The sequence below is a fragment of the Cryptomeria japonica genome, chromosome 7, assembly GCF_030272615.1.
Source record: "Cryptomeria japonica chromosome 7, Sugi_1.0, whole genome shotgun sequence".
NCBI classification, from domain to species: Eukaryota; Viridiplantae; Streptophyta; class Pinopsida; order Cupressales; family Cupressaceae; genus Cryptomeria; species Cryptomeria japonica.
Window position 1 is genome coordinate 617,741,422 of NC_081411.1, and position 13,032 is coordinate 617,754,453.

Consider the following 13,032-nt stretch of genomic DNA (forward strand, 5'->3'; position numbering starts at 1 on the left):
CTAGGGGCCATAGATGTTTGAATCCAACAAATTGATGGTTCTACAAGTTGTGGGAATGTTATTAATGTCCTCCTATGATGTGTTTTGTTACACTTACTCCTTATCTAGTGATGATCAAAAGTAGTATGGGATGCATTGGCATTCCTTTTCTAACTAGGATGCACTATAAGGGTAGTTGTTAGTGAACCATGTAATGGGAAAATGCATGCAGTTGTGTCGCATCTGCTTCCTATTGCTAATTTGTCATTGTGTATGTGTTGGTCACTTATTGTATACTTGTGTGAATGGCCTCGAGTATTGTGCACATTGTTATATTTTCTTGTACCAATGATGACATCAAGTAGTATGGGATGCTTGATTGTCATCACAGATAGTGGTGGATTCGAAAAAGGGAGGGACCCATAGTGTAGTATGAAATGCATTAACATTACTTTTCTAGATGAGATCTACTTGTAGGCTTATGTGTTAGTGAACCAAGTTGTGGGATGATGCATGCAATTCCATTATGCCATTTAATCTTTATGTGAACATGTGTGGATTTCTCACAATGAATATATGTGCCATATGCTTAAGCTAGTCATTGTTGTACTTGTAATGTGTGTGTGAGATAGTCGCTATTGTATTTGTGATGTGTATGAGCGAGTAATTATTGTACTTGTGATGTGTGTATGAGCTAGTCATAGTTGTTCTTGCGATGTGTGTATGAGCTAGTCACCTTGTGTATAAATGATGTATGCTAGAGCCAATCACTATGTGAATTGGGGATTTTAGAATGAAATTGACTTCAATGTGGTTTTGTGTGTTTGTACACTAATGATTGGTATGGAACCAACGTCTCGAGTGTTGGTAATTTGTTATCATTCTATTGTAATTGGATTAAATTGAAAGCATACGCTTTGAATAATCATGAGTTAAAAGCGAGATCAAAGATCTTGTACAAGAGAGAATGAATTCTCTTTAGCATTGGTGTACAAACTGCAAAGCCTCTAATTAAAAGAGATATGCAGGTAGGGTCATCACAAATGAACCCTCGAGGTTTAGGTTTGGTTCTAGGGATAACCCGGACATTGGGAGCTTACCAATTTCTAGTGAAAGCTTATGAGTGGTGGTGTGTAGTCGTCACCATGACGATAGTCAAATAAGTTTTGAAGTCGACCTTTCTAGATTAAATGGAATATGCTTGGTTGTTAAGATAGTAATTGTGAATTGGAAAAGAAATTAGTAACCAACGGGAGATTGTTACAATAAGCCCATGGTGCTAGGTTGTGAATTATTTGTAATACTTTAATATGACTAAGTGTAATGTCCCCAATATGCTATTACTTATGGTCTGGCTAAATTTTTTAATAATTCAATTTGCAAGGGAAATATTTCAAAGATAGGCTCTAATAACCATAGATGAACTACTCGCCAAGGCCTAAAAAACAAACTCGGCAACTTAAAAATGCGCTTAAATTTAATTAAAAATGCATTTTTTTTGCAAAATTTAATGAGAAGATGCATCCAATGAGTCAATAAATGAGAACATAAAAGAAACAAGATGTTTCTAGATATATTTAAATGCAAAGTGTCTACAAAATCGCATCCTCGTGAGGAATGTTGATGGTTGGAAGCTTGGAAGCAAAATAGTAAATAGTTTTTGTAAAACCAAAAGTAAATACATCATTACAATTACAACTTCCTCTTCCCAGCTCTAGCAAAAACTAGGGGAGAGGTAGAACTAGAGGGTCTAGTCCTAGAAGTCTGCAGTGGGTATGACTGTGCCTCGCTCGGTGTGGTTGACTCGTCCTCCATCCTGGATGAATGTATGTCTCCACCTGCTTCTAGCACTGACAATGACTCCTCATCCTCATCCTCTTCCTCCTCAATGTCATCCACCGTGAAACCAAATCCATCCCCCTCCTCCTCCGTAGCCTGCCTCTCCAAATCAATGATGTCATCCTTGAAAAACAATGGAGGTTGCTCCTGTGATGTCCAATCATTGTAAGGATCTATATCATCCAAGTCAATTGGACCACCTTCTACTTCCTCTACCTTCCTTACGCGCAATCAAAGATTATATTGCACGAAGACAAGGTCATTGAGGTGTTTATGCGCTAACTTGCTTCTCTTCTTCGTGTGGATTGCTTCAAACAAGCTCTAATTGTGCTCACGATTGGATGAACTACAAGGCTAACATAAGATTTTAAGGGCAAATTTTTTGAGATGCGGGGTGTTTCCACCCCAATTTTGCCACCAAGCATCTGCAAAATAAAATAAAAATTGAAAAGTTAGAAAGCAAAGACAAAAGGGAAAACATAATTTATCAATCACTTTAAATCCCAAAATCCAAATGGCAAATGTTATACCTAGGGATTGAGTGGTTCTTCCTCTCCTAGCCAGCTCTGAAGAGAATTGCTTACCCCTTGCCTCCTCATAATTTTGGAGTTCGCCCACAATGAGGTCTCTCTCCTCAACATCGGGTACCATCCTCTGAATGCATGTAGTGAACTATGAGACCCTCCATGACCTCTCCATTAGGATCTGAGTAAGAACTCCCGAACTTAAAACGAGGTTTGAGGAAGTACCATGTTGCATGAATGGGTTGGTGGAACTAATTATTCCACCTCTTATCAATAATTTCCCAAATGGGATCAAATTTGAGTCTATCCCCCTTGTAGTAATTTTTGATAGACTCTTTGGCCCTATACATGGCCTCATAAATATACCCCATTGGGGTTTTATCCCCATCCATCAAGCGAAGAACTCTAACCAAGGGCTCTGACACCTACAATTGAAAAATACAAATTACAAAAAGATTAATTAATGATGTTACAAATTAGTAATGAGAGACTTGAATCAAGAATAATTAATAATCAAAGTTTTAAAGTTACCTTCACATTCTCTACAACCCTTTGTGCAAATTGGATGTCAAAGACTATGCATGTGGCAGTCTCTCCTTCAACCTTCTTTGAATAAGGTGAGTTTAGCCATGCTTCACTCAAACATTTGTTTCAAAGAATTCAATGCAGCAAGAATGCTTTGCAACATCAAGAAAATCGTTGCAAACCTTGTGACACCAACTCTCACCGAATCTTTCCCTTGGGTGTGCTCTCTCATCAAATGTAGAACTCAAGGGTGATTGTAAATATATTCTGTGATCCTCCTTGCATCTTCCACAGCTGGAGTCACCCACTCAAGTTTCCCTATGTCTTCCAAAAGAAGGTCAAGGACATGCGCTACACAAGGTGTCCAAAAAAGAGAGGGGTGCCTCTCTTGGAGGATTCTACCTGTAAAAGCAGAAGTTATTCTTAAGAAAGATGCAACCAACAAAAACAAAGCCACAACAAATGAAAATATTGCTAAAGGTGATAATTCAAAAGGATTCTACCTGCTGTCACATATGTTGTTGGATTATTTGTGATGATTTGCACCACATTCTCTGCTCCCACCTCCATGACAACGTGCTCAAACATTTCAGCCAATGTTTTTGCATTTTTCACCTTACTAGAGGCATCAGCCGATTTCAAGAACACTACATTGTCCTTGCAAGGCACCAAAAAATTAATGATGGTGTGGTTCTTGCCATCTATCCACTCATCAGAAAGAATGGTGCGGCCATATTTTGTCCATTTCATTTTTTTGGTCCTCCACCACTTCTTATGCCCTAGCAACTGCATTTGTGAGCAACGTACAAGAAAAAAGTGAAATTAAGTCTCAATAAACAATTTTGATTTAATAAACAAGAAATCTAAAAAACAATTAAAAATGAAATCAAGTGGGCTACTTAGTAATTTACTAACCTCCCACTCAAATCCTTGCAAGGAGGGGCCTTGTACCCCTTTCCTGCAACTGTGATTGCGGTCACCAAATTCAGCCAATAAGGATTGTCTGCCACATTGAATGGGATGTTGTTGAAGTACCAAAAATCAGCTATTGCAATGTCGGTTTTCTCATGTGCCTCTTTGTTCCATCCAATAGCCTCTAATGATGGTTGTGCTCCAAGTGTGTTCTTGGGCACAAAATAATTACCTATGGATCTTGATTGTGATGCAACAGTGCCCCTACCAACCCCAGGTACTCTACCAGAGGAAGCAAAAGCGATGGGCGAGATGGTGGTGGGTTTGCGGATACGTGGGCCAAGCCAAGAGCCCACTATGCCCTCAAGTGTTTCGTGTTCTTCTTCAATGTCAATAGAAGCACCTTGAGATCAAGCTATGATTGATCTCATGGCTAGCTTTGCCCTCTCTGCAATTTCTTCTCTTCCCCAGCTACAAGTAGGGCATTCATTTGTCTTTTTATTTCAGGATTGGTCCCTTGGCATTCTCTAGCATCATGCATGTTTATGCCTGCAAGGTGGTATTTGAGGCGGTTGATGCTTCCATGAAATTTTTTTTTACACTTTATGCAAATAACTATCCCAAGATCCGGTCCCTCATAGACATACCTCCAAGCCCTATCTCTAGCACCTTTAGGATGGGTGTCTATATATCCAAATGGGCATGGTTCTAGTGAGTTAACCTACACATACAAAGTGAAAAAAGAAAGTTAACATTTTAGTTAAGCAATTTAGCAAACTACCTAAATTAGTTGAAAAAAATTTAGACATCATTCAAAGCTTTTTTTTTTTTTTAACTAGGGTTTGATTTTTTAAAAACCAGAGATTCTTCAAAAAAATAGTGAAAATTTCAATAAAACTTGTCAAAACTAGTGTTAAATTTTGTTTAAATAACTTTAAAAGATTTTAGACTACTTAGGAATAATTTCTAATTCAACAAAAAATAAACAAAATATTTTTAAAAAGCATAGAAAAAAAGTAAAAAAACCAACCTGAGAATTTGATTTTTCTTGAAAAAACACCTCAAATCCCCTTCAAATCTATTTGGGATTGGCAAGAATAGCTAGAAATCACCTTGCAAGAGTGTTGGAGTCACCCTTCCCCCTTCTCAGCAAAAAACCCAAGCTAAAATGATGAAATAAAATGTGTTTTTACCATTTTTCTCTATTATGTTGTTGTGGTCGAGTTTTTGTCTCGGGCTCGCCGAGTTTTTAGTCAAAACTCGCTGAAAACTCAAAAACTCGGCGAGTAAAAGTCTTTTTAACTCACAGAACTTGAAAACTCGACGAGTTACTTTGCGCGTCGATTAGGCCAATTTAGTTGTTAAGTCGGCTAAGAAGGATACCGAATAACAATTAGAATAATAATAATTGATGCTGCTTAAGAACGATGGATCACAATTGATATCACTTACACTAGATGATATAAGAATCAATATCACTGCTGACACTTAAATGTATACAAGGTCTTGATTAAATATTTGTACTTAGTGTAATGCAATCAATGTTAAGTTTGGTATAGAGTATTTCTGCTGTCTCTGATATGACAATGTATTTTACGCTGACCGTTATCTCCCAACTACTGGTAGACTTTTTGATTTAATATGCTGCTTGCTCTTTCCTTAATTGCTTATAGCGATGATGTAGATGTGTCGTTCTAATTAGATCCTTGAAGTATGCAATGATCTTTCTCAATATCGTTTATAGCAATGTTGTGAATGCTATATCGACATGTAAGATATTTGTATTGGTCGATTAGGGCCTTCAATTTATATATGAATGCTTGTCAGTTATGTATGATTGTGTGACAGTAGCGATTGCATATGATTTCTGGAATGGATGCTTGCCGGAATTATCCCATGTATTATAATAATTCTAAGGCGCCATTCCTGATATGTATCGTTGGAAAGTATACGTTCAGAACCACCGGCTGTTTGCTTAAAGATGAATTAAAGAATATGATGTCCAATCCTGAAAGGAATGATTTCATTCTTCATTAAATGTTCTAGGTATCGAATGGTTCTGCATTTTATGGGGAATAAACATATCCTTTGATTAATCATTAATATCACACCTCTCTAGATTCAATTCGATTACTTATTATAATTAATAATTAGTTCGATAGGCTTTTGTTATAAGTGGATTTGCTCCACATCTTCTTGGAAAAGTTGTCTCATGTCTGAAGATAGACATAATCCACCGCCCAACAACTTTGCAATTACCAGAATTACTGAAATGCAGCTTTGATGGCTAAAAACATTCCTTAAGTTTTATTTTTGCTGCCTACGGGGTTAAATACTATTGTTTTGTGCAAAGACACTTTGTCATTCATTCATATTTAAAATAGTTCACTTTTAATTAAAAAGTTAAAACTTGATTTATTTCAAATTAATAATAAATATAATATATAAGTAATGAATTATATATTTCGAAAAATTAAAAATTTTATTTATATTTATATTAATATTATTATAATTATATATTGTTATTTTTAAAATATTATTTTATTTTTATAATTATAATAAACTTTATATTGTGATATATAATAAATATAATATCTAAATAATTAAATATTTTTTAGTTTAAATAAAATAAATTCATGTATAATATATAAATAATATATTACGTTATATTTATATTCATCTTATATATTATATTAAACAATTTTGAAAGAATATATTAATTTTTTTAATATGTAAGATAAGTTGTATTTGATAAAAAGAGGGTGATAACTAATGTTTTGTGCCGCTAGAGCACCACTCAGACTTGAAAACCTGTAATATCCCTTGGCTAATTTGACCCTGTTTCGCTTATTTGAACCCCAAGGAATATTGTCAAACACTTGGCATACAATGTTTGAAGCCGCTGTAGTGAATTCTTTATTTGTCTTCTTTGGGTTTGTAGGCTGCAAATGAAGTTATGGAAAGCTTCTAACAATGCGAAGTTGTTATAGAAATGATACGCTAGCTGTTTTAGACCTTTACACACACATGTAATGACTAAAATTAACTAGTACAGCTAGTTGACATTAAGACAAACACTTGTCATGCATCCCAATGTATACCTACAGCCATTAGGCATTTAAGCAAACAATGGGCATGAAAGCTAAGTGGCTGATCAATGTTGAATGTTACCATGAATGTGGAATATGCAACTTATATCTCCATTAAACATATGCAACCTCCAAGTATTTCATGATATAATCATAATAGAAAATGATGCAATGAAGTAATGATTTTCTAATACAATGACTATAGATAGAAAACCTGGAATTTCAATGGCTGCCTTGATATATTGGTTTGATTCTCTTCATACGCAAAGCCCTTGTCAAATGTATATAGCTGTTCACCTTTCTAAATCCCCTTCTATAGAATTCAAACTATTGTAGCACACTATTTATGCACACTGTTCACGGCACTGTAGCACACTGTTCATGCGCATTGTTCACGGCATTGTAGCGCACTGTAGTCTCTTTCAATTTGCAAACAAACTCTGAAATAAACCCTCCAATTAGCTCAATATTGACTTCTGAATGAAGCCAACTCTCACAAGCATAATCAGATGATATTGCACACCCTCTATATGCTGTTACAATGAAGAAGCCACGCTCTCCAATGCCGACAAGCCTTGAATCCTGTAGAAACCCTTTGTATTCTACACTTCAATGCTCCAGAGAAACTTCAATCAAAAACTCCAATCACATAATGAAGTTCGATTCCTTTTGCACACTTATATTTCCTCAAGAAGTTCGAACTTCTTCAAAAAACTCTTAATTAACATTAAAATGTTATAATATTTCATTGGCATCAATAATGTAATTAAACCTTGGGTTATGTGCTCATAAATTATTAATAAACTTGGCCCCCTTATCATGATAAATAGACCCTCATTTAAGTGCTTTATAATATAAAGTCATTTTATAACTTAATAATATAATCTCCAAATATTTAATGTTTAATTGAGCCAATTAAACATTAATATCTCCATGAATACTTTGTATTTTCAAACATCGTCTGAACTAGGAGCTGAACTAGGAGCTAACATGAGGAGACTGCATATGACCATACCCCCTTTACTAAAAATAGCAAGGGTCCATCTCTAACATCTCAAGACTTATAAAAATAGGAAGTAGAGCAAATGATGTCCGAATGATGCCAAACGAAGACCAAATTGAAGCACTCTGAACACTGGAGATGATACCAATCCTCAAAAGACCCTCTATCCAACACATTAGCCTACGAGGGTCAAGATAATAGGCTAATCTCACAAAATCCAAGTCTGCTAAAATGGGGACATTACAAAACCATTGCACTCTAAATGATGGATTGGCTAGCCATTTATGAATAGGCTAAAAGCTAGAGAATGCTTATGGCATCAGAGGCATAAGTGGATTAGGAGAGAACCATCATTAAGATGAATAAACTTGAAAAGAGAAATCATGCTCGGTTGAAAAAATTGACTCACACATTTAAATCTAGAAGCTATCAATACTATTTATCACAGATTCTGAAAATTTCATATATTTAACATTTAATTTTTTATAATTGAAATCTGTATAATATGAACATTGAGAGAGTATCACACCATGAGACTTCAATCGTATTTATTAATGATGATTACCAATCTTAATCGCTGCTAATAACCTTAATTGTTGACTTAGTTGAATCGATGATCTTTTATTAATTAACAAGCAAATATTATCGTTGAAGTTGATAGTATCGCATGGTCTCTTGACATCACCAATTAATTCTAACTCTCGTGTAACCATCATTACGTCATTTCGTTATGAAATATATGATAGGAATTAATATCGCCGGCATATCACCATTTGTCCTTCACTCAATAAGTATTGATTCCTGAATGCCAATGTATATGTGTGCATCGGTTTCCGCTTTAGTTGGATGATGCTCGATAGCCCTCACTAGAACCTCCGAACAATGACAACCTGGGTGTATTGATCGGAAGCACCTCTTCACAACCTTATCGGTAATGGTCGTGATCAAATCATGCTTGCATAAAAACAGTCTCTCTTATAATCGTCACCCAATTAACTCTTAGATGTCGGTTATATTTGCTTAGTCTTAAACGATATTCTTGTTTTGTTGGAGAAACCATATAATTGCTCCGTATGTATTCTTTTGACTGATCCTTATCCATCCCTTCAAAATCATTGATATTAATCTTACTTCCAAATTCGTCTCCCCGAATTTGAATGATCTCAGCAGGTAATGCTTATAGGAACTAATCTTAGAATGATCGTGTGGATTGGAATTTTTTTTTGGGATACCACATTGGTTCTTGTATCCATTTTGGGGACATGACACTAAGTGTGTGAGTTTTATATAAAAATTGTAAGCATTTTAATTCATCCTATATATTGTTGGACGCTTTCTCATTGTGTTCTTCTTGACTCTCCATGGACCCTTCTTGTGTTCTTTTGGCTAGAAAGAACCACTATCTTATTTAATGCAACTTCAAAATTGAAAACCAAGTTTTTATTTTATTAACTAACAACAAATTAACATATTTATTTATTTATTATTATAATCTATATTAAACTAAATTCTAATGATATAATATATTCCAATATCCTCTCTTATTTTATCAATTCGAATAAAGGACAAAATACTACAAGAATTGAACACAACAACCTTTCTAAAGACTTTGATGAAGCACTTTTAATTCTACTCATTAATCTAGGAAACACCAAACTGACTCCATCAATGGATTTCTTTATTGTTAAACTTAAAAAACCTTTGTACAACATGAGAAAATATAAAATATACCCATCCTCCATGCACAATGAGAGAACAACTCTCCTCCAAGTGTGTCTATCCCCCCTCCCATATTGCACAATGAGAGAACAATTCTCATCTGGAAGTCCACGTCTCCTTCAAGTCTGTCAATATCCATCCTCCAATGCTATGGGAACCAATCCCTCCTCTATTGTACGTAAAAAATGAACCATGATGAATACGCTAACTATATCCACAAGCTTTTCCATGAAATGCCAAGCGCCCCTTTGCTCCATGAAGAGACACAAATATGAAATGGTGCTTCTCATGCAATGTATAATCACTGAGCAAGAAGCTAGCTTGAGATGATAAAAAATTCTTCTACTTCCGATGCCTCCAACCTCCAATCTCTATTTAGTTCTTAACCACTAGAAGTAGCACATATGACTCTAAAAATCCAAGCAATATGTGTGGCCATGATAAAATTGACAAAGTGTCAAATTCTATTGAAATGCACCTTTTACATTATATTTATAATTTATGACCTCTAACTTGAAATTGTCTATCAAATGTACCTCCAAATATATGATTTTCTTAATTTATCTCCCAAAAAAAAATCCACCATCACTCTTAAATACAATGAAATCTTAACACCTTATTTAAGTCCAACAATTTTCCTTTCCACACTTTATTGAACCTCACTCACAATAGTTTCAAAACTCATATCCAAACTTAAACTCATGTCTTAAAGGCATACCATTGACCCTTTACAATAAAATAACCATCGTTTGTTACCTCATTTCGCTCTACAACAAGGTTCTTGAAAAGTGTTGCCTCAATATGAAGAATGAATCAGACAAGGATTAGTACCACAAATTAAAAGGTAATATTTACCTACTTTTGTTCTATCGAATATAACGTGGCAACTTTATAGGAACGAATTGGAGTCATTCCGAGGTGTAGTGAAGAATGAATAGATATTCATGGTGACAACAACAAATAAAAAGAAAGCTTCTGGATTGAAACCCACATCAGTAATATCAAACACTGTCCGAAGATTTGGATGGCTTGCTATATAGGAGACAAGTTTGGTAGCTATACCGAATTGCAAAATATGCACTCACCACATTTGGGCAGATTTTAGGCATTCTTCCATGTTTATTACATCCCCCGATTCTTTTTGAGTGCACCAAATATAAATGTTCCTTTGTTTTCAACCAATCTAGATTAAAACAATCAATCTCAATACATTTCTCATGCGTTCATTTAAAACCGCAGAATAAAAAACTAGAACTTACACCTCCTTATATGCTCTCGGTTCACAGACCCTCCTCACTTCATAAATGTTACATGTTGATTCAATTTTTTTGTCTTCAACTATGTTTTCATCTCTGGGCATAGATGAACTCGACGGCATCACATATAGATATTAACAATTTTATGTAACAATTTTATGTTGTGCGCCCTTCACTATGTTTTTCTAAAGCAAATAGCAATGCCTCAAACAAGATTTGAGAGCCATTTAATGCAGCAAATGATCAATTTGAATGCCCTTTGTGCCTTGAGCATATTTTTGTGCCTTTCAGGAAATAAAACTCAACAACAGGTTGGCATGCATTTTTCAGAGCCAAACTCTTTTCAAAGATGTCCTTCCTTGAAAGCGGTCACTTCATCTTCTTTCCTCATCTTCATTGTTCCCCATAGGCCTGAAATCATGAACGCTCTGATACCATATTGATTATGGTAGAGCAAAACTGAAATTGCAAAAAAAAATTTTACCATGATTTACAATTATACCATGGTATATTAGTGTTCAATGGACCGATTTACAATAGCTTTTAAAGACTTCAATTTTCTCATAAAACAAACTAGTCTGTCTATAGGAAATAACTTCCCAACGAATTAATTTTTGTTTTATTAACTAACCTATTAATTTATTATTCTAATTTATACTAAACCAAGTATACTCCAACAATAACCTTGGTATTAGATCCTCCTAGGTTGAAGTTAGATTACTAGTCATTGTTTTTATAATTTTATTCTTTTCAAAGAGGTACTAAGTTACTAAGTTATGTTCCTAATCGATGAATGTCAATAATTAGATGTCCTTTTCATTTGTTCAAAGAATATCATCCAATCAGCTTAATATTAGATGCTAGTATATTGAGGTATTAACATTATTCACATTGAGATTTTGCAGGTAAAATCTGAAGAAAATTCAGCACTTGGTATTGTTCTAAATTTTTCAAATAGTCAGGGCATTAAAACTAGTGCGTTTCTTGCACCTGAAGGAACTTCTGTCAGCAACAGTTTTACCGATTATCAGTCCAAATTTGTTGTATTACTTCCAAGCAAGAACCAAAAAATATCACCAACAAAGTTTTCCATTCCCGAGGTCCAGGCTTCAGCAAGCCTCCCAAAGGTAAGCAATAATTGGGTTTTTAAGGAATATAACTTGAAAATGGATGGATATACGCTAAGCACGATTTACAGTGTCAGCTACAATGGGACCCTTAATAGTGATAAGGTTTCAGAAATTATCAAGGAAAACAATTTTGTACCTTCAAGCTATTCAACATTTCAGGCGAGTGAACTTCTACAAAACCAGAATGTGACAGGATCTTCATCTGCTATAGAGAGCACTGCAAATTTGGAATACTGGGCATCACTTGGAAACATTTCCATTACATCCCCTGAGGATGACAAGAAAGTTCCACCATCAGATATGTGGATAATCAATGGTACTGATATCTCTTGGGAGACGGCATCCACAGGAGGTAGGATGTTAAGCATTAATATTGGCTGGAAGCTTAAAGAAGGATCATATTTTTCAACTGTTGAACCTGGTTATCCATTTCCAAGATATGATCTGTATGTTGAGAGAATAAATCAACTTCAAGTTAATAAATTGAGAGGTATCCATCCCATGATGGACAAGGAGGTAGATTATTTGGGAGTAGCAGTCGTCCAAGCTTTCTATGTATCCAATCTTCTGGTTCCTTCAGAATGCAAGGCATTGAAATTCATTCTGCAAGTATGTATGCCTTCTGGAATTTTCGTTCCTCTAGAAGATAGCCCATCATTTTCAATCAATGTACCATCTATGACATGAAGAAACGAGCTCATATTAAATGGCATGAGGAGAACTTACATTGTTGTGTTCCACAATGTTCGGTAAAACTCTTATCTACGAGCAGGTAAATTATATATATATTTTTTAAAATGACCCTAATAGAGGGCTCAAACCTTATGTTTCTCAACTTTATGAGATAGGGAGACATGAGGACATGATTTGCCATGATTTGTGTCCCAGAGAGCAAAAAAATTCTCTTCTTAAATATATTATTTAAGATATAAGAATTATATAAAAAGTTATCTTTTAGCTTTTCAATTATATAGTTGAATCTTAAAATTTATAAAAAATATAAGAGCTGAAATTTAAATAATAATTTTGAAAGCATGTTGTATGTTTCTAATATTT

The 13,032-nt window shown here is 34.8% G+C and overlaps 1 protein-coding gene across 1 annotated transcript in view; it reads left to right on the plus strand.

Moving 5' to 3' along the window:
* The window catches only part of LOC131035853 (cytosolic endo-beta-N-acetylglucosaminidase 1), a 219,624-nt gene extending 206,961 nt beyond the window's left edge, over positions 1-12,663 (plus strand). Inside the window, exon 11 of the mRNA XM_057967598.2 lies at positions 11,752-12,663. Within this exon, the coding sequence (XP_057823581.2) occupies positions 11,752-12,663 (912 nt within the window). The remainder of the gene's footprint in view (positions 1-11,751) is intronic.
* Positions 12,664-13,032: the final 369 nt, after the last annotated feature.